This window comes from Apis florea, unplaced genomic scaffold, assembly GCF_048593485.1.
Source record: "Apis florea isolate Af1SG1 unplaced genomic scaffold, ASM4859348v1 contig_3696_pilon, whole genome shotgun sequence".
Lineage (NCBI taxonomy): Eukaryota > Metazoa > Arthropoda > Insecta > Hymenoptera > Apidae > Apis > Apis florea.
The window spans coordinates 120218-146816 of NW_028256809.1; the positions used below are offsets into that span (position 1 = coordinate 120218).

The 26599-nt window shown below is 24.7% G+C and overlaps 5 protein-coding genes and 1 long non-coding RNA gene across 15 annotated transcripts; 2 read left to right on the plus strand and 4 right to left on the minus strand.

Annotated features, from left to right (window-relative positions):
• Positions 1 to 3009: 3009 nt before the first annotated feature.
• LOC100868105 (methanethiol oxidase) lies at positions 3010 to 9590 on the plus strand. 3 transcript variants are annotated; one of them, XM_086914552.1, is made up of 8 exons: positions 3010 to 3114; positions 3643 to 3806; positions 5488 to 5667; positions 5820 to 6123; positions 6242 to 6502; positions 6796 to 7129; positions 9086 to 9208; positions 9290 to 9590. In XM_086914552.1, exons 2-8 carry the CDS (start codon positions 3648 to 3650, stop codon positions 9336 to 9338), a joined length of 1410 nt encoding a protein of 469 aa, XP_086770678.1. In that variant the 5' UTR covers positions 3010 to 3114; positions 3643 to 3647; the 3' UTR covers positions 9339 to 9590. The 3 variants fall into 3 exon arrangements, with proteins under 3 accessions (XP_086770678.1, XP_086770680.1, XP_086770679.1); XM_086914553.1 differs by having other exon boundaries at positions 3041 to 3118; XM_086914554.1 differs by lacking the exon at positions 5488 to 5667.
• Positions 6645 to 9143, minus strand: LOC147656515 (uncharacterized). The gene is made up of 3 exons (XR_015294238.1): positions 8854 to 9143; positions 6983 to 7116; positions 6645 to 6885 (listed from the first exon to the last, which is right to left on the minus strand). It is a non-coding gene; the product is annotated as an uncharacterized LOC147656515 (long non-coding RNA).
• On the plus strand, positions 9535 to 10939 carry l(1)10Bb (BUD31-like protein). 3 transcript variants are annotated; one of them, XR_015294237.1, is made up of 5 exons: positions 9535 to 9737; positions 9810 to 9998; positions 10110 to 10232; positions 10307 to 10581; positions 10741 to 10939. XR_015294237.1 is itself a non-coding variant. In XM_086914566.1 (4 exons), the coding sequence occupies exons 2-4, from the start codon at positions 9905 to 9907 to the stop codon at positions 10522 to 10524; spliced, it is 435 nt and encodes a 144-aa protein (XP_086770692.1). In that variant the 5' UTR covers positions 9535 to 9737; positions 9810 to 9904; the 3' UTR covers positions 10525 to 10939. The 3 variants fall into 3 exon arrangements, 1 of the variants encoding a protein (XP_086770692.1); XM_086914566.1 differs by having other exon boundaries at positions 10307 to 10939; XR_001112861.3 differs by lacking the exon at positions 9535 to 9737 and having other exon boundaries at positions 9793 to 9998.
• LOC100868597 (uncharacterized) lies at positions 10658 to 14221 on the minus strand. The gene is made up of 2 exons (XM_012493175.3): positions 12486 to 14221; positions 10658 to 12265 (listed from the first exon to the last, which is right to left on the minus strand). Exons 1-2 carry the CDS (start codon positions 12741 to 12743, stop codon positions 11006 to 11008), a joined length of 1518 nt encoding a protein of 505 aa, XP_012348629.1. The 5' UTR covers positions 12744 to 14221; the 3' UTR covers positions 10658 to 11005.
• A 574-nt stretch (positions 14222 to 14795) lies between these two features.
• On the minus strand, positions 14796 to 20437 carry LOC100867420 (uncharacterized). 3 transcript variants are annotated; one of them, XM_086914545.1, is made up of 6 exons: positions 20199 to 20437; positions 19154 to 19225; positions 18431 to 18832; positions 18082 to 18273; positions 17647 to 17861; positions 14796 to 17562 (listed from the first exon to the last, which is right to left on the minus strand). In XM_086914545.1, the coding sequence occupies exons 4-6, from the start codon at positions 18173 to 18175 to the stop codon at positions 14935 to 14937; spliced, it is 2937 nt and encodes a 978-aa protein (XP_086770671.1). In that variant the 5' UTR covers positions 18176 to 18273; positions 18431 to 18832; positions 19154 to 19225; positions 20199 to 20437; the 3' UTR covers positions 14796 to 14934. The 3 variants fall into 3 exon arrangements, with proteins under 3 accessions (XP_086770671.1, XP_086770672.1, XP_031775582.2); XM_086914546.1 differs by lacking the exon at positions 20199 to 20437 and adding an exon at positions 19552 to 19811; XM_031919722.2 differs by lacking the exons at positions 18431 to 18832; positions 19154 to 19225 and having other exon boundaries at positions 20199 to 20305.
• Positions 20438 to 21611: 1174 nt separating this feature from the next.
• Positions 21612 to 26302, minus strand: FoxK (forkhead box K). 4 transcript variants are annotated; one of them, XM_031919726.2, is made up of 6 exons: positions 26126 to 26302; positions 25549 to 25932; positions 24423 to 25196; positions 24067 to 24326; positions 23729 to 23828; positions 21612 to 23653 (listed from the first exon to the last, which is right to left on the minus strand). In XM_031919726.2, exons 2-6 carry the CDS (start codon positions 25908 to 25910, stop codon positions 23479 to 23481), a joined length of 1671 nt encoding a protein of 556 aa, XP_031775586.2. In that variant the 5' UTR covers positions 25911 to 25932; positions 26126 to 26302; the 3' UTR covers positions 21612 to 23478. The 4 variants fall into 4 exon arrangements, with proteins under 4 accessions (XP_031775586.2, XP_086770676.1, XP_086770677.1 ...); XM_086914550.1 differs by having other exon boundaries at positions 23729 to 23846; positions 26126 to 26260; XM_086914551.1 differs by having other exon boundaries at positions 25549 to 26261.
• Positions 26303 to 26599: the final 297 nt, after the last annotated feature.

Consider the following 26599-nt stretch of genomic DNA (forward strand, 5'->3'; position numbering starts at 1 on the left):
CGAAAAATGTATTATGAATGATGTTTGTGGATATATCGCATGCATGATTTGATACTATTATTTAACTATCGAATAGTGCTAGTAAATATATATTATAAATTAAGAAAATTTATTGATAATAAAAAATATTTTTATTTTAATAAATTTGCTGACAATCATTAGAGAAGTTTTTTTTCTCTTATTTTCTTTCTTTTTCATCTTTTTTTATTTTAAATTTAAATTTTCTTCGATTGATTTTAATTAAATTAACTATTTTATTGTTGAAAAAATATTCTTAATTTAAAATTAATGTTAAAAAAATAAATAATTAACAATTATTTTTTACATTATGCATATATTAAAATTTAGTTAGTCTTATGATTTTGATATATCTATTTTGAAAGTTAGTAGAAAATGCTTTCTTATTTAAATCTTTTTTTATATAAAAATTCGCTAAAAATTGTGAAGAGTTAAAAGAGAATATTTATAGTAATTAATAATAATTAGTAGCAATTAGTAGTAATTAAGTCAATTAATTGTTGTTACAAATTTACATTTTTATCTAAGATTTCCTAGAAAAATAATAAAATTTATAAAATAATTTAAAAAATAATTAAATTTGTAAAATAATTTAAAAAAATAATTAAAATTTGTAGAATAATTATAAAAGAAGAATAAAAAAAATAATAGAAATAAAAAAGAAAAAGAATTATAATTGTATAGAAAATACATCATTGTTTTTCATGATTTTGAAATATGTTGCGAAAGATAAAGTGTTATATAACTTTTCCTAACACATTTAATCATTGCTTTTTAAATTTCGAAGAATTTCTAAAAAATAATTGCTATTTTATCTATACATTATATTATCTATATTACATAATATTATCTATATTATTATTTAAATTTTATCTATTTTAAAAGTTTTAAATTTTTTAAAAGTTTTAAATTTCATGTCCATGGTAGCATATGTGTTAACATGAGATTTTCATTCATTATAATTGTTTATACATATAATATAATCAACGGCAACTAGCAAACAACTACTATTTTAATATAATATGAATTATATTAAAATATTTTTATTTTATAATTATATTATTATATTTATAAATATAAATACAAATATTATTACATTTATAATAATCTTGAACAAGAATTGTTTTATATTTTACTTTATATGCATAGATTATCTCAAATTCAATATGAATAGAATATTTTAAATCCATTAAAATCAATGAAGATGTGAACATTTTACTCGATTATATTATCGATTTTTGATTATTATATATCAATTATATATGTCTTAGTTATCTGCCATTATATATATTTTGTCTTTTTTTATATATTGTTGAAATGAATAAATAAAGTTATTTAATTTCCATTATTAAAAAATATTAAAATAAATCAGTTTTTAAATTTATCTTTTCATTGTATTACGAACATTATATAGTATAAATTTAAATGAATCTATCTTCGTTAAAATGATATCTTCATTTTAATGATTTTTAAATATTATTAATAATTTTCTTTAATATTTTTAACAACTTTTTTCTGTATATAACTGTTAATTGTTTTCAGTTTTGTAAAATTACTACTATTACATTAAAATTTGGATATTTCACAAATCTTTTGAATACACAAAATGTAAAAATAAAATGTGAAACAACTTTTAAACGATCAAAATTACAATAATCGAATAATAAATATGAAATATAAAAATATATTTTAGTTATCAATCGAATAATAAATAACAATTATGTTTTATCGACACATACAGTAAATGATTGCACAATCTATCACACTATATATATATATACCTATATATATCTATAATATTCAATATAATAGTAACAATTTTTTTTGTAAATATCAAAAAACTTTTGACTGAGTAATATATATAGAAAATTGAATAATTATTCGGAATAGAATTTTCTGAATTACTTTTAATGATTTTTAAATATGTAGAGGATAAAATTTTGAACAATTTTTTCTTTTGCATATTACCGCTCAATCAGTAATTTTTGAAATACAAAAAAAAATTGCTATTCAATCTTAATTTTCAAGATATTTGCAAAAAAAAATGGCTGCTAATACATAGAATTTCTCTTATATATATATATGTGATTACGTAGCGTAAGTCTGTGACAATCATTTATTTATTGTTTTTATAAACACATTGCACAAGCAGCCTTAAAAATAATAATGTTACAAAACTAATTTTTAATAATAATGTTAAAAAACTATTTTTTTATAAATTATGATGCCTTAAAATTTAAATGTTTCAAATAACAAGCTTACAAATTCAAAATCCTTCGAACAATAAATAAATGAATATAAAAATATTCTTTATATCTATAGTTGTAATTACGATTATTTTAATTGATCACTCAAGGATTTTATATTTTATTTTATATTTCATTTTTGCATTTCAAAAGATCTGTGAAATATCCTCAGCATTGGATTTGAAACATTTTATTGCCCATCATAATTGATGAATAAATAGATTTTTTATTAATTCAGCCGTTATATTTTAATTTTTTGTTATCACTATCATATCCGCAATCGCGGATATAAATGTGTAAAAAAAATTCTATATAATAGCAATCTTTTTTTGCGAATATTTCAAAAAAACTAAAATTAAATGACGATAATATATAAAAGAAAAAGTTTCAAAATATTAAATTAGTCAAGATTTTCTATTTCAAATAATTATCAAAAATTGTTTAAATTGTTGTTATAACATATGTAAATATGTATGAAGATATCGCACATCGATATATTAACTAAATTCAATTTTATTTTCGCTAAATAATTCATAAGTCTTATTTTTTATCTTTGAATATTATTATTTTAACATAACATAATAATACATCATAAAATTTGTATATCCATTCATAAAATATCAAATATTATTATATATAATTATTATAATTATATATAATTATTATTAATAATAATAAATAGAATATTAAAATAACTATATAACAGATATATGTATATTTATGTAGAATATGTATTTACATATAGAATATATCACAGAATTTCCTTCTCCAATTCCACTGCCGTTATCTAACATTCAAAGATAAATATTCTCAGACAAGTTTCAACATTCAGTGACATTGACGTTACGTGGTAAGTACGTATTAAAAATATATATTTCTAATACGTCAAGACTAATTTTATTTCAATAAAAATTGAAAATAATTATTTATAATATTATTATTATATTATGGAAAAATATAATATTTATTTATTTTATTATTATTTATCATTATTATAATATCTATTAATTCCTTCTTTTGTTCATCATTTAGCTGGTATTTAATTTTCAATTTTTTATTTTTTTATTCTGTTAATTATTGAATAACATGAAATTTATAATATCGTCAATTATAAGAATGCTGAAAATCGAAAATATATAATAATATAATTATGGAATAATATTGTGCGATAAATATAATTCATACGCGAAAAAATCATATATCTGTTTACAAATTTAACTTTTTGTTAGAATTTATCTTAATTTAATCTTAATTTAAAATCTTTATATGAAATATGATCTAATAATGAAAACATATAATGAAAAAAACGATTGAAATAATAACGCAAATGCTTCGCATTTTTTTATACATATATATATTTAATTAATCATATTTATAGATACCATGAATTGCAGTGGTCCTGGTTATAGATCGCCGAAAGCAGCAATGCTCGAAGGCCCACGTGAGAAGCTTATGTATGTAGTGTGTATTCATACAGATAAAAATAAATCTGATGTTCTATGCACAGTTGATATAGATCCTAATAGCATAGATTATTGTAAGGTATGATAAATTTTATCAATTTTATCAATAAATATATAGTATATAAATAATAATATTATATATATATATATATATATTTAATTATATTTTAATAATATAAGAAAAACTAATAGATAATGAGAAAAAAGTATTTAATAAAAACATTATTAAATTAAAATAAAAAATAATTGATAAAGATAATGAAATATCGAATTTTTATTTTCGATAATTTTGTTTCAGTAACAATATTTAAAAATATAAGAAATACATATTGTAAATATAAAATAACATACTATAATGGAATATAATCATTACATAATATGTATAATGCAGAAGTAGAAAGATGATTAAAATCTCTTGCAAAAGAATATAGATTAATTATTTAATAGTCCCAAAATATAAAATTCATACACACATTAGTTGAGAATATTAAATAATATTTATATATCTAAATAAATAATTGTATTGTCTATCTTATCATATAATTGTATTGTTTAGATAATCAAATTTGTATATTTATATATTTATTTATTGCATAGTTTTTATATATTTTGTATTTATGTACTAAAGTATATACATACTAAATTGTAATCAATTCGTGTAGAAAATTTTTTTAGAAAAATTTATAAATAAATTATGTAATGCAAATTGCCAAAATCTTGAACAAGTTGTCAAAAAAGCCGAATTCAATGATATGAAAACATATTGTTAAACTTTAGGAATTTTATTTTATTAAAAATTTTTAATAATTTTTTTCATTTGCAATAAGACATTTCAGAACAAAAATAAAATTGTTTTTTATTTTTTTAACGATCTTAGTCGTTTTAAGAGAGTTAATTTATCAACAATAGAATAATAAAATAATTACTATTTAATAATAATAAATAAATACAAATATTTTTTTATAAAAAAAAATAATCCTAATTACTAGTTTAATTATTTAAATAAAAACTTATTATTTTGGACAACATTTCTCGTTTTTCACATTATTGTATATTATGATATAGATTGCTGCTTCATAATAGTCATATTTCTGTATATTTTGCTTTATTAATTCATTGAAAAATAACATCTTACGTCCTAAGTCATTTTAATTATTAATGATTAAATTCCAATAGATACATATTCCTATAAGTGAAATATCGTTATATATTCCAAATACATATTCACATTCAAAATTATATATGTAAAAATTATCTATGCGGAATAGATATGGATAAAAAATTTTAACATTGCGTAAAGACGAATATATTTAATATAAGAAATATATTATATTATTAATTATAAGAAATATTATTTTAAATCGAACAAAACCGAATAATATATACTTTTATATATAACTCAAAAACTAAAAGAATTAGCTCATTATATAATATATGTATAATACGAGAAAAACTTGTTGTTCTTAATAACATATGTATATGTATATATATTTTATTAAAATTAAATAATCATCAAATAAGGAAATAAGTTTTTCAGGAATTTTCAAAATTTTGTAAAAAAACATTCACTTCCATATAATATAATATATAAATAAAATATATAATATAAATATAATATATAAATAAAATTTTTATTTTTCACGTATATTAAAAGAATTAATGGAAAACACAATAATTTATACAATATTTGTATGGAAATTTTTATTAGAAATTTGCATATATATTACAACTTGTTCACAAGAAATATTTACATTTTATAGATTATTCATAAATTACGAATGCCTCATATTGGTGACGAATTGCATCATTCTGGTTGGAATATTTGTAGTAGTTGTCATAATAAACAACAAAAACGAAATACTCTGATACTTCCATGTCTGATGTCCGACCGTGTTTACTTCATTGATACAAGCTCTGAACGAACTCCATCAATCAAAAAAGTTGGATTATGTTTTATATAAATATATATAAATATAAATAATCGAAAATTTTATACATATTTCATTAGAATATCATTTCAAATTTTACATAATATTTCATATAAAAGAATGTTTCAACAGGAATAGAAATAAGTTTCCGTTTTTTTAATAAGGAATTAAGTTCGATAGAAGTAAATCAATATGGGATATCAACTTTGCACACAAGTCATTGTTTGCCAACTGGTGAAATTCTGATTTCTGCAATGGGCAAACCAAATGGAGATGCTATAGGTGAATTTCTTTGCATCAATGCAGAAACACTCAAAGTGAAAGGTACCTGGACCATAGGAGAGAAAAAAGCAGCATTCGGTTACGATTTTTGGTATCAACCGTATCATGACGTACTCGTTGCATCTGAATGGGGCATACCTAGAGTTTTCAAAAAAGGCTATACTGCAACTGATATAGCCGATCCTGGTTAATTATCATTTTCTATATTTATCAATTCCTTATTTATTTATTTTTATTTAATATTTTATTTAATATTTTATTTTTTATTTAATAATTTCGTTTTGCTTTTTTCTATATTCTATAGCAATATATGGAAGAAGCTTAAATTTTTATTCGTGGAACGAAAGAAAATTGAAACAAGTTTTAAATTTGGGTGAAGATGGAATTGCACCACTTGAAATACGATTTCTTCATGATCCAAAATCTAGCGAAGGATTTGTAGGATGTGCAGTTACTTCAAATGTATATAAATTTTATAAAACATTTAATGGAGAATGGGCTGCAAAAAAGGTGATTCAAATTCCTAATAAACAAGTGGAAGGATGGATTGCTCCACAAATGCCAGGTACATATACTTCTATCTATATATAATATATAAACATACAAATTCAAATAAATAATATTTTATAATAATATTATAAGATATTATAATAATATTTATAATAATATTATAAGATCAAAATTTATTGTTAAAATTGATATACACATTTATATATTTATCATTATCATTATTATTTATTATTATATCATTTCAATATATATAACAATTTATAACATATAATATGTAACACATTTATTTATTAAAACAATTATTTATTATTTATTTTTATTATCATTTATTTATGTTTTCATATGTAGGAATGATAACAGATATTTTGATTAGTCTTGATGACAAATATCTCTACTTATCAAATTGGCTTCATGGAGATGTTAGACAATATAATATTTCTGATACAGAAAGACCAAAATTAGTTGGTCAAATTTTTCTTGGTGGCTCAATTTTAAATGATTCAAAAATTCGTGTAATTCAGGATAACGAACTTACTGAACAACCGGCTCCAACTTATATAAAAGGCCGACGTCTTTATGGATCTCCACAAATGCTTCAATTAAGTCTTGATGGAACACGTTTATATGTAACCACTTCCATTTTTAAGCCATGGGACCAACAATTTTATCCTGAACATGTCAAGTATAAGTTAAAGCATTAATTAATTTTTATTTATAATTTATTCAATAGTTTACTCAATTTTTTCTAATAAATAATAATTATTACTTTCCTCTACTTTCTATATATATTCATACAAGATTATTCATACTTTTATATATATTCATACAACATTCTCCTATTATTCTTAATTTATATATAAAAATGAAAAAGAATATAAAGCTCTTATTATGCTTCATAAATGCATAAACAATTTTTTCATTATAATAATTTATTTATTTATTTATTTATACAATGAATTTTAATTAAATTAAATTAAGAAATGTTATATTGTCATATTATTTAATCACTTCAGGAAAAAAATATTTTATTTTATAATAATATATTTTAATTTAATTATATAAATTATTGTTATTATTACTATTATTATTATTATTGTTAAAAAAATTATTAATGTGATAATTTATAAACTGTGATAAATACTTTATATTTTATATTTTTATGTCATTGATATAATATTTAAATAATATTTTTACATACACAATAATGATTTCAAACATAATTCTAAATATAAATATAAATAATATAATAATTTTCATAGTTATTAAAAAAGATTTAAAGAAACAATGATATATATGTTTTTAAAATAAAAATATATAGAAAGTTTTCGAAAGCATAGAAAAAAAGATAATTTTTAACATAAAATTAAATTGAAAATATAAAATAAAATTTTCATATGTAACTCTGTTTTTAAAAAAATTAAATTTAAAAATTTATTGAATATATAATAGATTCATTATATTTTCTATTATCTATATATATATTTACAAAAAATGAATATATATATATATATATATTTATAAAAAAAATTAAATAAAATTTAAAACAAAAAAACATTAAAATAATAAATAAATATAAAAAATCATAAGATCCAATAATTTATTTTGTAATACTAAAAATATTATTTATAAATTTAGCAAATTATAGAAGTGAACTAATAATAATATTTTTTTTTGCTTAAGTATTTGAATATTATCGAATATATCGAATTAAGTATTTGAATATTATTGAATAGTAATTGAATATATTTATGATATCTTAGTTGGATAGTGATAATTATATTATATTAAAAAATTAATATAAAACCAAGCTATAATGAAAAATATAGTTAATAATTTTGACTAATAATATTGATTAACAAAAATAATGATATGAACAAAGTAATAAATATATGCATAAATTTTAATAATAAATATATCCATAAATTCAATAAATTTTCAAATTTGATTTTTTCGAAAAAGCCATATAAAAAAAAACTTGTTTTATATTTTTCAGAAATCGTTCTTTTTTTGATGCGTTACAATTTCAAAAATAGTTATTTTAATAATATTAGATTAAATATAATATTAAATATAATATTTAATTTATATATTATATATAAAAATAATTTTTAAAAATTTTAAATAAATTTTCTATTATTAAACAAAAAATTGTAATATTTATATTTAAAATTTTGAAATTTATTGTTTTATTTTTATATATTTACACTTGTCTATCAGTTTTACCAACTTCAATAATTTCATAATTATTTTATAATTCATAACAATAAATAATCTAACAAATGTAACAATATAAATAATTATAATTTAAATATATATATAATTAATACATATTAACCTGTTAAAAGTAAAAGTAATTAAAATTTAATAGTAAATAATAATATAAATAATAATAATAAATAAACTTACTTTAAATAATAATTTTATTAAATGCATTTATAAAACGCATAAAAACATTTGTTCATAACTATTATGCTTGGATCTACTTTTCATATTATAACCTCGATCATTTGATACAATTATAGCGGTTATTCAATATTTTGAATAATAAATTATTAAAATAACTTTATTCTTAACTTCAAAATTTTGTTCATCTTTATTATATAATGCATAATGATACATATAATTTATTATTTACTAGAAATGGTTCAACCATGATCAAGTTGGACATTGATATTCGAAATGGAGGTTTAAAACTCGATGATGAATTTTTGGTAGATTTCGGCATAGAGAAAGATGACATTTTACTTGCACATGAAATGCGGTTTGAATTTTATTATATTATTTAATTATTTAATTATTTTATATATATAATTTTAAAATAATAATTATAATTTTTTTTTAGTTATCCAGGAGGTGATTGTACATCAGATATATGGTTACCAGAAGATTAAAATACTCATTGATTCACAATATTTTTTTTATTAGAATTAAAAATAATATATTTTAAAATTTATATATATAATTAAAAATAATATATTTCAAAGTTTTTTAGAAATATTAAATTTTATTAATTATAAAAAAATATTTTCAAGCATTTTTTTATATCTAATATACTAATAATATATTTTATATCTAATTATATCTAATGATATTTTTTTAATGATAATCTATCATGTATTAATAAATTTTTGCTTTTGAATATATTTTTTTTAAATTTATTTTTATTCCTCTTACTCATTTATTTCTGATTTGTATATAAATATACTTCTATAATGTACTAGATAATATATTTATTATTTATATTTTCGGTTTAATAATTTGATTGCAAATTAATGAGATATATATTTAAGGTATCTATTATATATATATATATATATATATATATATATATATATATCTAAATTTGATTTTTGCACATGCAGTGACATTACATGTTTACATTTTCAATTTTATCGTGCCCATACATGACATTGCTGACGCTGTAATTTCTGAAAAGCTATTTTCTTGTAAATTAAAAATGCCAAAAGTACGTAGAAGTAAAAAACCTCCTCCAGATGGTTGGGAATTAATTGAACCAACGTTAGAAGAATTAGAACAGAAAATGCGAGAAGGTAATGATACAAAAAAAAATTAAATTTATGGTTAGAAGGTTAGGTTAGAAATGAAATATTTTTATTTTATACAATTTTAATAATTTGAATTATTTTATATTTGAATTTTAGCTGAAACGGAACCTCATGAAGGTAAACGCAAACAAGAATCTTTATGGCCTATATTTAAAATACATCATCAAAAATCACGATATATATATGATTTGTATTATAGACGAAAAGCTATAAGTCGTGGTCAGTAAAAAATATATAGATCGTTTTCTAATTTATTTCAATTTATTTCATTTATTTATCATTATTTTTTTCAGAATTGTATGATTATTGCCTGAATGAAAATATAGCAGATAAGAATTTGATAGCCAAGTGGAAAAAGGTGGGATATGAAAACTTATGTTGTTTACGTTGTATACAAACCAGAGATACTAATTTTGGTACAAATTGTATTTGTCGAGTACCTAAAGGCAAACTTGAAGAAGGCAGAATAGTGGAATGTATTCATTGTGGATGTAGAGGATGTTCTGGATAACGTTTGGCAATAATAAATAAAATAAGATGCGTATTTACATTTTTGTCAATTAACATTGTATGTTATTAAACACTTTATTGCATAATACTAATGACCTATGAAAGTATTAACATAAAAATTAGAAACATATGTATATCTTTATTATCATTTTTATTATATAACTCTAAGTATTCATATAAATTTTAGAACTATATTGCTATCTTTATATAATTGCAGGTTTCTCGTATTTGAATTATCATACAATTGAAGTATACAGATGAATACAAAATTCTTAATCTCAAACAAAAAATATATCACTTCTTTAATATGAAATACTTACTGTATGTATAGAAACTAAAATGAAATAAATAATCTTTTGTTCAATTTTAAAAATGATGTAATAAAAATTGAATAAGATTTACAATATTAAATATAATATTGCTTATGTTTTTCATATATTCATTTTTATTTATATTTTTGATATAAACGCGAAGTTTTTTAATCATATTTTTTCATACAATTCTGTAAAAATTGTTTGACTTTCTTTATGAGCAGATGTTTGCAAACATTGATTGTTTAAAATAATATATCTTTTACCTTTTCGCCAAACTGTAGTAGTTGGTAATGTATAAGATTCTTTGTTAGTATGATGAATTGTATTCGTTTTCGCAGATAAAAGTGAAATAGCGGAACGACATTCTGATGTAGTGAAATCACTTGGAGCAGTTTGTGTAGCAATTCCAATGATTTGCCAAGAATATTTAATACTGCAATTACAAATTGGTTCATCATCAACAAGAGTATTTTCTTTGACTAAACTGTCCAAAAGTGTTTGCGACGTTTGTGAACCTGTACCAATCACTTGCCACGAATATTTTATTTTACAAGAATGATGATCATTTTTATGCAAATCTGTATCATTTTGAAATCGAGATCGATTCTTTGTAAGAAATGATAGAATCGAGTAATCAATATTTTCCCGAGAATTATTTTCAAAATTACGCATACATAACATTTTTTTGTGCATATTTTCTATTATATCTGTCTCATTTGTTTCTGAAAAATTATCTGATGTTGGAGGATGAAACATTGAACACCGAATTTCTTTAAAGGCATTCGATTCAATACATTTCATTGGATATTGTGATTCTTCTTTTTGATTAATAATAGTATTAGAAATTGTATCTCTTATGATTACACCGACATTTTTTAAAACAGAATCACAATAAGGATCAAAAAAACATTGTTTTTCAGTTCTATCATTCTTCATTGTTGCTGTTATAGCTGTTGTACTTAATGAAATATTTGAAGTATTGTTAGATATAATTGAATTATTTAAGATATTGTTTTCAGATATCTTCTCGCTAGAACTTGAGGAAAAACATTTAGTCCGATTAGGATTATATTGTGATGTATAAATAACATTCTTCGATTTATGTAATTTTAATTTTTTATTATTGTTATTTGTCTTTGAAAGATTTGACAAAATATTATTAATGCCATCAATTGATATTTTTCCATTAGTTTTATCATTTTTTTTCAATTTATTCGATTTAACTACGTTCTTATTGGAAAAAGATTGATATTTAGGAAACGAAGTCAAAGGTAAATCAGAGATTGACGAAGGAAATACTAATACTTGTTTTTTATTTTGCGATCGTACAGAAAATTCTTTGGATTGATTATTTATGAAACTATAATTTTTGTCAATTAAATGCGATCGTTTTTTTGACATTTTTACTTCATGTTTGCTTATATTAGTCTGAAATCATTAACGTTGCATATTAATTACTTTACTTTTTGTTTTTTCTTCCTAAAAAGATCTTGTACGCGTGCATAAAAATGAAAATGTAAGAAAGAAAGAAAAAAATAGATAAAAAAAACTTCGAAAAATAGAAAACTAAAACAAGTAAAAAGAAAAATTCATTTTCGAAAAATAACATGCTTTAAATATACTATTGGATTTATATGTATGTTTTTACCGGAAGACAACATGGTTTTTTCAACAATGATACTGTTATGCCGTTGTTAGATTGACATAATTTATAAAACTCTGTCTTGCGCTTGGGAATATTGCTCTGTATTGCATCATTACGTTTCTTCGTAAATATGGTTTTCGTAACAGGTACAAAAACATTCTTCGTGATTACTTCAATATTCGGCACAAATGATGTTTTTGAATTTAAGACATTTTTAATTTTTGACATATGACTATTTTTTGTGACAGTTTTAACCTCCATTATGTTTCTTAATCGAATATAAGCTACTAAATGTTATTTCCGTGGTTTTTTTTAATTTATGATGTTTACTTTTAAATTTGTTACATTTCGAAAGTAAATGAAATGAAGAAAAAATAAATGGAAACAAAGGTTAAGCAACTTCAAGAAAGAAGAAAAATTAGTTAGCTATGTAAAAAAAAAGAAAAAGAGAGAAAAAGAAAGAAAAAAAAAGATTCCAGTAATATACATTTTATCGAGATTCTCTTATCATGTAACAATTTTCATTGAACTATTCACTAACTACACTAATTCTTTGCTAAGATTAAAATCTATAGCTTAATAATGAAATAAATATTACAGACATATTTAAAAAATTATCATATTATATTATAAGAAAAAAAGAATATGTTATGGAAATTATGAAATTTATATATGTTCATTTGAATTAAAAAAGAAATCTGACAATTCAATTACAAAAAATTGTAATGAATTTATCTAATAAAATTAAACTTTTTTTTCTTATCCCATCTCACAGAGAATATTTTTTATTTGTAAAAAATATAATAATATTATAATGCTGACATTGTTGACAATAGCGATATTTTCAACGATGGAAGTAATGCCGACAATGACGAAACGGTATAATAATAACAATAATATAACGATGTTTTATGTAATCACAATACTAATTATCATATTTATGATAAATATAATAATAAATCAATATAATAATAAATCAATAAACAATATAAAATATAGTACATATATGATTTATGTGTATAAATATACTAATATTGAAACTAATGTGAACTAATGTTGTTTTAAATTGTAAATATTATAAAAACAGCAGTATAAAAAGAATAGTATAAAAAAAAAATAAAAAATCTAGATATTGATAAATTTAATTCAAAATTAACAAAAGAATAGTAGATTAATAATAAGATAAAGAAAAATATAGAAAAGTGATAAATTTCGATTGTCTCAAAAATTCAATCTTCATCAAATCGACAATATTGATTATATTTACAAAAATCTAAAGAATTAATTAATGATAATTCGTAGTAAATTTGATCGAACTGAAAAGACAAACAGATTTCGATAAATTTAATATATCGTTTCCCATTTGTCTTCTTATATATAAATATTTACGATGATTATAAACATCATTTCTAATGATTTGTGATAATATATATGTATGTAAACGTGTGTAAATGTGCACGCACGCACTTTTTTGCTAGAACACTTTACTTCACGCATGAGAGCGAAGCTTTAGTAAACTTTCTATCAATGTTTTTGTAAAATTCTAAATTATTATGATATTAAATATAATCTAATTAGAGAATTTGATTTATATACAAAAAAAAAATGTAATTTATCATGAAATTATATAATAGCAATTTTATCGATGTTTGGTTTAAAGGTTATTCGCTCGAGATGCACTTTTATATTAAACACTTTCTATTTTTTGATATATACAATTTTATTCGGCATATCCTCGAGAAATAACGCGCGTACGTATCATTACGAATGTATAACGTACACGTACAAACATCCGCAGGCACTCTTATCAGCATATATAACGCAAATATATTGTGCGAACATAAATTAAATACATAAAAATTAAATATCTGAAAATGTTATCTTATCAAATCTCTATTTACGTATACATTATGGAAAAAAGGTATTTTTTAATATATATATATAATATATAATATATTATATATATATATATAACAATACATATACTGTTTATATTCTCGTATTTGTACTACATTCTCTCTCTCTTTCTCTCTCTCTCTCTCTCTCTCTCTCTCTCTCTCTCTCTCTCTCTCTCTCTGCATGAACATAACTAACGCATTATGTAAATAGAATATATAGATGAATGTATACTTAAAATATTTAATCTTATTTACCTAAAATATTTTATCAGTCATTCACCTAATTTGTCATTATTCTTTGTATCTTATTTATTATTAAACTTGAATTATTAAACTTGAATTAAACAAGTGAAACGATAAAATTTTTTTTAGATTAAATTTACACTGAGCTCGAGTTCACAAATAATATTGTACCAATATATCATATATGAATTTATATAATCATAAAAAACAAAAATAACAACAGAAAAATTGTTAATGATTGCATATGTGTAATCGTATTTTTCTTTATGTTTGCATTTGTAATTGTATTTATGTTTATATTCGTACCTCTGTCAATATGGTACATGAATATCTCTAGAAGTGGTTCGTTGCCTACAAAGTTTACAAACAGTAATTAAACAAAGAAGACCGAGAAGAACAGCAAGAGCTGCACCTAAACCAGCTCCCGCCCATCCGGCAGAACCAACAACGCTAGCCAAACCTCCGACACCATTTCCAGATCCAGAAATAGTGCCGTGTTCACTAACAACATTAACTCCACAAGTTTCAATGGATTCATCATTCGGTTCTTCAACTGTTGTCAACGAATCGGTACTGTTATGTACATTTTTGAATATTGATCGAGGCTCTAGTACAGGACAGTTAATAATACCATTGCAAACAAGTCTCGCAGGAATACAACCAGAATCGCCCGGACATTGAAATCCACAAAATTCTTCAAGTTTCTGTGTATTTAGAGCGCCTGAAGAATCACGTGGTAAATGATATAATTCTGTCCAAGCAATTTTAAATGCAGCTCTTGCTGGTGCCATAGAACCAGTGAATTGAACAATTACGGTTGGCCATTCAAATTCTTCTTGCTGATAATCTGGTGGCAGTGATGATTGTGATGGCAGTTGAAGATGAGTTTGAGTTTGAATAGAATTCATGTTAAAACGTCCAAAATCATGATCTCCAGATAAACGAATATTTGGAGTGATCTGTGCTGCCGATATAATCGGCATTTCTCTAACGTAACTAACATTTTCTCCGCATATACTAAGAAATGGTTCAGTAGTTCCAGGTAAAAAAATTTCTAATTTTCCATCTTCACAAGATCTCGAAGCAAACTTAATCTTGTCGAAATGCAACCAAATATCTCTATCTCGATTAACACGTAATTCCCAGATACATTTGATTGATCGAGGTGGTGCAACATATCCGAGCGCTTCATAATGAGGAAATTCAAATTCACCATCAGTTGTAGCTGGCAGAATTGCTGGTCCACATAATGGACTGTGAGCAAATTCATACTTTGCCTCGAATAACGGTAAAGATTGTTTAAAGTAGCTCGCTGCAGCATGTGCACCATCCACCAGAAGTTTTAATTCAAGTCTTTCTCCTCTTGAAACTACGCGAAGCACCGGTTGTCCTTCACTATTCGGTCCATTATTAATTAATTTATCAACTATTGTTGATCGACAAATACAATGACTTCTACCAATGTTATTATTTTGTTGTTGACGTTGATGTTGTTGTTGCTGATATTGGTGTTGTTGTGAATATTGATCAGTAATATCTATAATAGATGGTTCTCGAATAATTAATCGATCAACTCGACTATCCCAACAATGACCGCATTGTGCATACGGATGTTCTTTAAAATTGACTGATTCCACGATAAGAATCACTCTTGCATATAATCGTTTGTCTGTGATAAAACTATAAGTGCATGAAAGATCAGTTGGTGGATCACCTGGACGTTTATAAACAAGAGTATTAAGCGGTGATCGAAGTTTACCAGAACGTTCTTTCCAGGAAGTAAATGTTTCGTCACATTCGGTTCCAGGTACAGGTGTACCGAATCTTGTTGCATTAAAAAAATCATAATGTGCCCAATAATATAATGAACTACCAGAATAACTTCCTGTTTTGCTTTCAAATTTGACAAATAAAGCGTTTGAACTGGATACGAAATCATGTTTTTCCATTGGTTTACTAAATGTATCGCAAAAAGTCTTTATAATTTTGGCATCGTCTGGCCAGTCGGCATCATAAAGAGTCAAACTTTCACCGCAATCACCGTCATATGGTTGAATAGGTGATTCGATGCGATTAACTCGAAAACTAGGAAAATAAAGTCTTGCAATTTCGCCGGGTCGACCTTTGAGAAGATAGGTACAACTAGTATACGGTGGATACCAATGTGCCACCGAGAGAAATATTCCTTCATTACCACTATGTAAAGATTCACTGTTTAACAACCAATCACAACTACCATTTCGAACACCAGCAGTTTCTACGTGACCTGGCCAATTGCCAACGTTAAAATGAAAACCAGTATTTAAAAGAGGACCTGCTGGTGACGAAACAAACTCTACATAAAGATCTTCACTAGTACCAATTATACTGTAAGGAAATTTCCCCATACCACAGAAGGTACCAATAGCCGGACTGGTTTCATCTTTCCCATCGTAAACGCGTATGTAATCATACGGACAGTGCTCTGAGCCAGAACTTATCGGTCTCATAGGACAAGTCATTATGTTTTCACATCTTTGTCCATCAATATTAAATTCTTCATTTTCAATGTACAATTTTATAAAAGGCAAACGTGTATTGAGACGATACTTGCAATGTAACGCTCGCGGATAAATGCCTGGATAAGCCGGACTTTGTACATAACATGTTTGTAATCTACAATCTTTGAAAATTCGTTCGCAATAACTGCCGGGCACAATTTCACCTCTTCGATTTGGATAGAGTTCCGGATGTTGACCATACCTTAAATATACTTCGAACTGTTGTTCTGCACGAGAATCAAAACTGAAGTATGTCTGATCCGTAAAATTATCCGCATGAAATATCACACGAACAAAACTTGTTTCAGAAATAAATGTTTGTGGTTGCTCGGACTCACCACAATAAACACCTGGATCTTTTCGATTGCTCACCTCTGTTTTCGTATTTCCATCTACGATCTGTGGATTGTATAATTATATGTTACATTTTTAAAGGTTCTAATGTAAATGAATAGTCGGGAAAAATTAGGAATACATGCATACCTGTAAATAACCTCCGGAACAAGTAGTAGCATTTTCCAATACACCAACTTTAAATTTCTTGAAACGAACTCGCAGAATCCAATCTCGAGGAGTTCCACGAAATGATCGAAAACGATACCAACAAGATAATGGTTTTCCCCAATTTGTTGAAGTTACAGCCGGACTCGATACATCTTCATATAAATCTACCGTCTTATTACAATGATCTCGATCCGCTAAGGGATCCGAAAGGAAAAAGGAAAGAGAAGGAAAATAAGATAGGAAATAAGGAAAAGAAAAACCAAAAAAAAAGACAGGAAAAAATAGTTATATACTCATTTTTCTTATTATTTAAATTAATAATAAAATCCACAAAAAAGAAAAAATTATAATTGAATAAAAAACAATTGATCAATATTTATCATAATGAAAAAATATAAAAAAAAAATTTATTACCTCTGCGGATAGCAGCAGGACTGGGGGTGGTAAAGAATAAGAAAAAAGCGAAGAATCCCCAGCCCCAGATACCCGATTCCACCGGTATAAGCATTCCAAAATGCACACCGTTTTATGATCCTCTTATATTGTCAATCTAATTTCTGATTTTCTTTTTCTAACATTGCTTATTTTTTTTTTATAACTCAATACCTACAAATCCAAATATTTAAATATAAATATATCTACGATATCTTATATGATATTTAATGATGTAAATATATAATTAAATTTTGATCTGAATGGAACAGAATGGAATTTATTTATAAAGATAAAAATACATTAGGAAAAATGCGAAATGGATCCTTACTTGATACCATTTTTTCTTCATCTTCAGATTTACATTACAAACATAATCCGTAGACTACTAGTCAAAGACAATTTATAACAAAAATTCATTTATTCGTTATATGGATTAACCAAGTCCGGAAATTGCTCATTCCGTCATTTGCTCGTTCACTCCAAAACGGGGCTATAATTGATTCAATCCGTGTTAACTCTCCTCTTGTTGACAGTTCAGGACCGAGCAAATTATATACATATATTCTTCGACTCCCCCTTTTCTATATGCGCGGCTACATAACTTTCACTGTTTCAGCTTCATTTCCTCTCGGATTCCTCTCATTTTTCTTTTTTTTTGTTCTTTTTTCCTTTTTTTTAAATTCGTACATAAATGTATCGATTTCAAAAATTTTCCAAGATAACAAAATACCTATATCGATAAATAAAAAAAAAAAAATTATTTTTCAAAAAACTCAAAGTGATAAATAATGATATTTGAAAATATAAATTTAATACATAAGGATATAAATTTAATACATAAATTATACAAAATAAGATGAATTTTCTCGCGTGTAAATACAAAACGACAATAAAAATAATTATCATAATTAATTATTATATTATTGATTATGTATATTAGATATTAGATTCATTTTTATTCTTCTTTAATCGTTTATAATTTAACATGAATATATGTTTTATCAAATCATATTATATTTTTCCTTAGATGAATGAGCAAAAAATTACTTACTTATAATTAGTTGAAGTATCTTCAAAATGAGGTCGATATTATATTGTCATGATAATGAGGCACTTTTACTACCTGTAGAACGCGAGAAAATGATATATATTTAGAATAATAAATCATAATTAAAGATTTAAAATATATTTATAAATTAATCGCTATTAATCCATAAATTATATTGTAAAAATAAAACGAAATTTGTGACATACGATTAACATATATAAATTCGTATAAATGTACCACAACGCCTTTTTCTATAGTTAAAAAACACTATCTGCGGTTATTACGATTTCAATTCATTTTGTAAATTCGATAAATTTATCATTTGTATCAAAACAGATTAATTAACTAAAAAATCAAAGTTATCTTGTACAAAATTAATAATTTTTTAATGTTTCACTCACATAACTGCATTGATAAACTGAATACGCGCTAAATACTGCGCGAGCGCAGACAAGGTTTTTAGTAGATAATGGATACCAGGGCACTGCATTATGAAAGGTTATTAACAAACTTTTCTTTTTTATCTCAATATTTTACTTATTCTTTAATTAGAAATTATCCTTTCGCATTTTTCCTCTATGTTTTTGCTGTTTCTTTGTCTTTATTGGTACACACAACTTGATCAATTATTGTTATGTTATATAGTTATATATATATATATATAACTTTTCTATAAATTATTCTCTATTAAATATATATATATATATATATATATATATATATAGAGAGAGAGAGAGAGAGAGAGAGAGAGAGAATAAAAAAAGTTTCAAAATGAAATAAAATCATATAAATGTATATTTATTATTAAATGTGTATTTAAAATTAATGTATTGAGAAATAAGAAAATAATAAAAGAATAAAAAATTGCAATTAAAATAAAGATATAGCATTAAAAAAATAATAAAAAACAAAAATTATTAGAATATAAAAATAGCAAAATTAATAGGAAAAGAATAGAGATAGACATAGAAACAGCAAGAACAAGCTTTCAAGAAAATGAAAAAATGAAAAATAGTAAACGAAAAAATAAATTGAATCGCTACTATACCAGTTATAAGATACTAAGATTCCATTAATAGTTGATTGAAAAATTCGAATCGCAGGGTGGATGAAAGGCTAACTGGCTTGCTGCCTGTCTACTTGACTGGATAGATGGATAGCTGGCTGGCTGGCTGGCTGGTTGGCTGGCTGGCTAGCTAGCTGGCTTAACGTCCGATGAGAGATTCGGGTCGAACGTCGCGCAAACTCTCTACACCCTCTTTCTTCTTCGCTTTCCCTCTTGTCCTCTTTCACTTCTCTTTTCTTCTTTCTAATTTCCTTTCTCTATTTTCATTTCTCTTACAACCCCTTTTTTTTATATTTGCTTTTTACAAACACATTTTATATTTCACTTTTATATTTTTTTCACCAATATTTAAGTATCTTAATTCATAACACTATATCATTTCTATTATGTTTACTTTTTCTATATTATATATAGAGATACAAAAAAATTTAAAAATGTTTACTTTAATTTTTTATCAAATATATTTTTATTCTATATTTTATATTAAATTCTTCTTCTATTTTTATTACGTAATTCTTTTGCACTTCAATTTTTAAAAATGACTGACAAAAATACATATTTATAACTAATTAAACCAATTTTAAAAATTAATTATTCAGAAATTATAATCAATAAAAATCTTTAATTGATTAGAAATTGTGAAAAAAGGAAATAAAATATACTTCGTACTTGATAATCATAAAAGAAAAAAATATGAAATTTTCATATTAAAAATGAAACTATAAATTAAGAGTATAATCGTAATAATTCAAATGTAAAGATAAAAAAATTTACTTTGTTTCTCCTAAATTTGCCTATTTTATAAGAATTTACTGTGTTTTTCTTTCAAATTTGCGAAAGTATTATATACATACGCATACATTTTTATGCATAATTGCATATATAGCAAGCACATAAACTTGATTAAAAAATAAAAAATGAAACAGAAAAATAATTATTCAAAAATTTGATTAGTTGAATAAATTATACAATTGATATTTTAAGGAACTTCAACACCATGTATCGTCATTCTATTTTGTTCCTGCTCTTCTCGTGAAACGATTACGATATATTTCGTTCATATTATTTACTTAAAGAAAAACAGATTAACATTTATTTAATTTGATTTTGCAATACAATAATTATCATCAATGAAAACTCAATACAAGTCGTTTTAGTATACGACTAAAATGCATCTATACGAAAGATAAAATATATATTTGAAAATATATTTAAAAAATCAAGAAAAAATCGAATAGGATTAAATTTGAATGCGTAGAAAGTCGAACTATTATTATTTTAAATTCGATCATAATTTAAAATTATATTTTAATTTCCTATCTCGTACCACGAGAACAAGCAGACATTTTTTGACCATTCTTCAATGCAGAGAGAAATATTTCGAAGCAATCAATATTCGTTTAAGAGTTTATTTACAAGTGGCAACAAAAATACTATCACCTCTTCCTGTATGATTATAGTACGTTAATATCTTCCTTAGATAAACAGGCACGTCAGAAAGAAATTTCGATCGACGTATTCAGCATAAGATTATTGCTTATCTTTCTTTTTCCTTCTTTTTCTTTTTTTTTTTTTTTTAAATAGAAACATTGCAGAATCATACGCAGAACTACATCTAAAGTTTGTGTCTACGACTTGCGAGCATTTCAATGAATGCGAATTGTGTCGAATAATCGATTTCAATGATCGATTAATACAACGTGAACAATCGACGAGTTCAAAAATCGGAAAGGACCAGAGAACAATTTCTTCTTTCCCAATAATGGCTGAACAACGTCAATAAAAACAATATTTGAGAAAATATTCAAAAAGATATACATAATTATATATCTGGTTGATTCAAGAAGGAAAAACACTATAGTTCATGTTAGAGATGGGACACTTTAAAGTTTGAAATCTCTTGAAATTTTTTGCTATTTTTATGATTTGAAATTCTTGGAACTTAGATAGCTTAGATAAAGAGATTATTTTATATAATAAAAATAATTTAATTAACAAAAATATTATGAAAATATGAATTTATTTTTATTTAAATAATTTAATCTATGATATGATATGTCACTTAATTAATTCCAAAAGTTAATTTTTTGTCAAAAAAGATAATTATCATTATCATTAGCTAATTATAAATCTATGTTCGAAAAATTATCATTTGATTATGAATTTTTGATTGAAAAAGTTAAAATTTGTAAACATTTTAATTTTTGACAAAATAAATATTTCTTAGAAAAAAAAGAAGAAAGAGATAAATATTCTTAAATTTCAAGAGTTTTGAAACTTCGAAGTTTTGAATTTAAATTCACAAATCAAAAATCAGATTTCGATCCATTTCTACTTTACAAATCAACTTATTCATGATGAAAAACATATAATTTTCAACAAACTTCTCAAACCAGTTCATTTATCAATATTGGCAACCTAGAACAGGTGATTTTTTTTATAAAGCACTAAGGCAAACAATGTGAGTTGTTTTAACATAATATTTCCTTCTATTGAGATTCAACATCTTTTCGAATATATTAAGATATGATTTCAAAATGCTTTTTATCATATTCTTTCAAGAATGTTACAAATATTTATTACTCCCTCTTATAAATACGTATAAGTTTCTGTCATCTTCTTGTACCCATATGTCATCAAACAAAAATGTGAAAAATTTATTCAACAAAATGGGATGTGTGTGTGTGTCGCGCGCGTGCGTGTATACATATGTACATATATACACATATACATATTACATACATACATACATACATATGCGCGCGCGTGCATACACACACACACATACATATTCGTGATCATAATAATAATGATTATATTACTGTAGCAATAGTCCATTCAACTTCGAAAATTCAAATAAGAAGATAAAACAAATTGTTAGAATGTAAGACGAGGGAATAACTTTGTCTGCTCTCGCTTTTTTACCGATAATCCATTTGTTGCATAAAACAATAAATTGTATCGAGTATTCATCATATACAGAAACTAAAGTAACCACTATGTGGTCAAATAAAAAACAGTACAGAACTGAATATATATATTTGTTGGCGCGCATCGAAGATGATAATGTATGAAGAGATTTAAACATGGTATGAATATGGGCATTAATTTGAAATTCTGAACATTAAGCGTGCACGTATTTACGGGCGTACACACGATTAAGTGTGAAGTACACGCGCGTGCAGATATATTTGACAATGAGCGAGTAGCGCGATGTAACAAAAAAATATCCTACGTAACGATAATTTAGGACAACGATAATTCAATGGTCGTCCATTTCATGAACACGTTGACGTTTTGTTGATGGTTGTTGATGTTCAGGTGGTTCAGGACTTTCGACAATAGCGAGCGGTGCCGGTGAACCTGGAGAACTATCCGATTCTTCATGTGAACGTTTTGCAACTCCGACGCCTGCGTCGGGACCAATAAAGCTTCCACTGAACGTGATGGTATAATATGATAATTAATTCCAATGAATTGATAAAAAATATAAGAAAATCTTAAATACAAACCTATAGTTATATGTTGTCTGTACAATAACAGGAGCCGGACTATATTGTCCAGCTGGAGATAGAGAATGTTCTTCTGTAGTATTTCCAGATACATATTTATCTGAAAAAATATAACTATCTGAAAGAAATAGTTTTAAATAAAAGATAGATATCTTTTTACTTTATTTTAGAAATAGATATTTATACTAGTAATATTATACTAGTAATTTAAATATTTCTATGTAATATATGGAGAAAAAAATAAATATATAAAAAATAACTTGTAGACAAGCAAATAAACCTGTAGAAGCTGTTTTTCTAAAAATCAAAAACATTGAAATTATATAAAATATTATTACCTTCTCTAGTCGTATCACCACTAACACCATTTGTGACAACAGTGATTTGTTGCATTAAACGACCTTTATGAGATGATTGACTTGAAGATGCATATGGATGACCAGGTGATCCTGGCGCGGATTGACTAGTCAATTGACCAGCTGGAGAGGATACAGTACTATCTGGATAAGATTCTGGTCCTGGTGAAGCTTCTCTGCTAAGACATTCCGGTGTCATTAGGCCACTTATTCCAACATGAGATGGCGAAGCAGGTGCACTCCTATGTCGTTTCAGACACAAGAATTTAAATTCAAACTTTTAATAATTAGTATCTATCAATCTATAAAAAATAAAGATATTATTAAAATTTACCAACCTAGATGAAAGTCCAAAGGGAGCTCGAAAACATGGAACTCCACGTTGTCTTCTTCGTCTAAATGCCTGTTCAATAAGTTTTGCTTCTGACTGTGGATCTATTCGCCAAAATGATCCTTTTCCTGGTTCTTCTTGACTTCTTGGTACTTTAATAAAATAACGATTTAATGAAAGATTATGCCTTATTGAATTTTGCCATCCTTTATCTGCAGTTCTATAATATGGATAATTTTTTGTAATATAAGAATAAATTCCAGATAATGTGAGCTGTTTATCTGCAGCAGATGCTATTGCTTGAACAATTAGTTGTGCATATGAATATGGAGGTTTGGAATCATCCTTTGGTGGACTACAATGTGCTGTTGTACCATTTGGACCACTATTACTTCCACTTCTATATCGTGATTCAACACCAAGTTCAGGACTTATTTGTCTATTAGAACTTTGTCCTCCATCATGTCTTTCCATATTAGAATTTTGTGGATCATTTGCAACAGCAGCTGCATATACAGCTACCATTTGGAGATCTGCTGATATGTTTCTTCTTCCCTGTCCTGCTCGTGGACTAGCAGGACATGAATTAGCAGCACTGATTGTTCCAGTAGGAGAAGGAAATGGGCTACTATAACCCGTATCCGGAATATTAATACGTAAAGGTGGTAATGGTGCTCTATGTTTTGGAGGAGAGGATACAGATATATTACTTTGCTCTTGTTCATCTACTAATGATTGAAATACAAGTCTTATATTTGTACTTGGAAATCTAAATGTGCACCTGTAACAGAAGAAACATGCAAACTAAGTAAAAAAAAATTAAGAAGACAATAATAAGAAATAATATTTTTAAAAGAAAACATGAAAATACTTTCATAAGTACAATACAAATAAATTTATTGAAAATTGTTTATAAAATGATTTTTCATCGTTATCATGTATAAAATTTATTCTATAAAATTTAATTCTAAAAAAATGATATTGCAAAATAATAATAAACAAATTTAACTTAAACAAAATGATATTAACAAAAATAAAGAAACTATATAAAAATCATTCAATAAAATTGAACCAATGAAAAACGTGCAAGAAAGGTTAAGTCAGTATAATAATGATTCGAAACATAATCTTACGTCTTTGGTAATTGGAAGGCAGGCGCACCCTTTCGTTGAAAAACTCCATCAACAAAAACACCATTTTTACCGTTACAAGTCATAAAGAAAAAAGGATGATCGTAAAAGATTTCAAGGTGTCGTCGTGAGATAAAGCTGGAGTGGCCCATGTTGACGTCGACCTCACCCTTGCTGCTGTTACGTCCGATAGTGATACGTCGCTGTCTAACCATGTATTCAAACTCGCGACCCTCTAGCCGTGCAATCGGTGCACCTTTTGCTTCCGGGTTCCACTGCATCTTCGTCGGGCTGGCCGGTGCCGACTTCAGTGCCAGAAGGGCCCACGCGTCGCTCTCCTGAGTACGGGAGTACGTAGTAGACATAGCACCGAGTAAGCGAACCCTCCTTTGAGATAGAATGAGAGAGGGAGAAAAAGGAGAAGTAGACAGATATAGATAGATAGATAGATAGATATTTAGATAGATAGGCAGAAAGGTACATAGATAAATGTATAGATAATTAAGTAGATAACTAGATACATAGATGCGAATAGAGCATTATAAGTTACCGCTAGAGGAAAAAACAATGCTCGAATTACCTTATGTACGCACACTTTGTAAATTACGGAATTGAAAATTAAAAAGCTAAAGAAACAGAATATAAATTACATATATTAAAATCAATAATGTCAACGAGAAATCATATAAAACCTTGAAATAATTTATTGAAATAATGAATTGGCTTATAAATTCGACAAGCAACTAATCGAACAATCGATCAATCGACTAATCGATTTGAATTAAATGACTGACTAATATATCGATTAATCAATCGATTGATCATAACACAAACACTAAATATTCATCGATTAACGAAATTATAAAATAAGCATATTCAATAACAAAAAAGAACGTAAGAATTGATATATTAATTATTATTGTGATTTCCTTGAAGAAAATGACATAAATGAAAAAATATATAAATAATATATATTATATATATAATATATAAAAATATACGCACGCGCATTATAAGATTTATTTTAATATTTCTATAATCAATTACTTAATAT

What these genes read in the sequence shown, in the direction of transcription:
- FoxK (XM_086914550.1), bottom strand. Translation starts at nt 25,910, where the DNA reads ATGTCTACTACGTACTCCCGTACTCAGGAGAGCGACGCGTGGGCCCTT. An exon ending in TGGTGATACGACTAGAGAAG is followed by an intron (nt 23,847 to 24,066) that starts GTAATAATATTT and finishes TATTTCTTTCAG; the next exon opens with ATAGTTATATTTTTTCAGAT. An exon ending in CAGACAACATATAACTATAG is followed by an intron (nt 23,654 to 23,728) that starts GTTTGTATTTAA and finishes CATCACGTTCAG; the next exon opens with TGGAAGCTTTATTGGTCCCG.
- LOC100868597 (XM_012493175.3), bottom strand. Translation starts at nt 12,743, where the DNA reads ATGGAGGTTAAAACTGTCACAAAAAATAGTCATATGTCAAAAATTAAA. An exon ending in AAAAACCATGTTGTCTTCCG is followed by an intron (nt 12,266 to 12,485) that starts GTAAAAACATAC and finishes TAATGATTTCAG; the next exon opens with ACTAATATAAGCAAACATGA.
- LOC100867420 (XM_086914545.1), bottom strand. Translation starts at nt 18,175, where the DNA reads ATGCTTATACCGGTGGAATCGGGTATCTGGGGCTGGGGATTCTTCGCT. An exon ending in TCCTGCTGCTATCCGCAGAG is followed by an intron (nt 17,862 to 18,081) that starts GTAATAAATTTT and finishes CGGATCCCTTAG; the next exon opens with CGGATCGAGATCATTGTAAT. An exon ending in GTTCCGGAGGTTATTTACAG is followed by an intron (nt 17,563 to 17,646) that starts GTATGCATGTAT and finishes TACAATCCACAG; the next exon opens with ATCGTAGATGGAAATACGAA.
- LOC100868105 (XM_086914552.1), top strand. Translation starts at nt 3,648, where the DNA reads ATGAATTGCAGTGGTCCTGGTTATAGATCGCCGAAAGCAGCAATGCTC. An exon ending in GAACTCCATCAATCAAAAAA is followed by an intron (nt 5,668 to 5,819) that starts GTTGGATTATGT and finishes TTTTTTAATAAG; the next exon opens with GAATTAAGTTCGATAGAAGT. An exon ending in TTTTATCCTGAACATGTCAA is followed by an intron (nt 7,130 to 9,085) that starts GTATAAGTTAAA and finishes ATTATTTACTAG; the next exon opens with AAATGGTTCAACCATGATCA.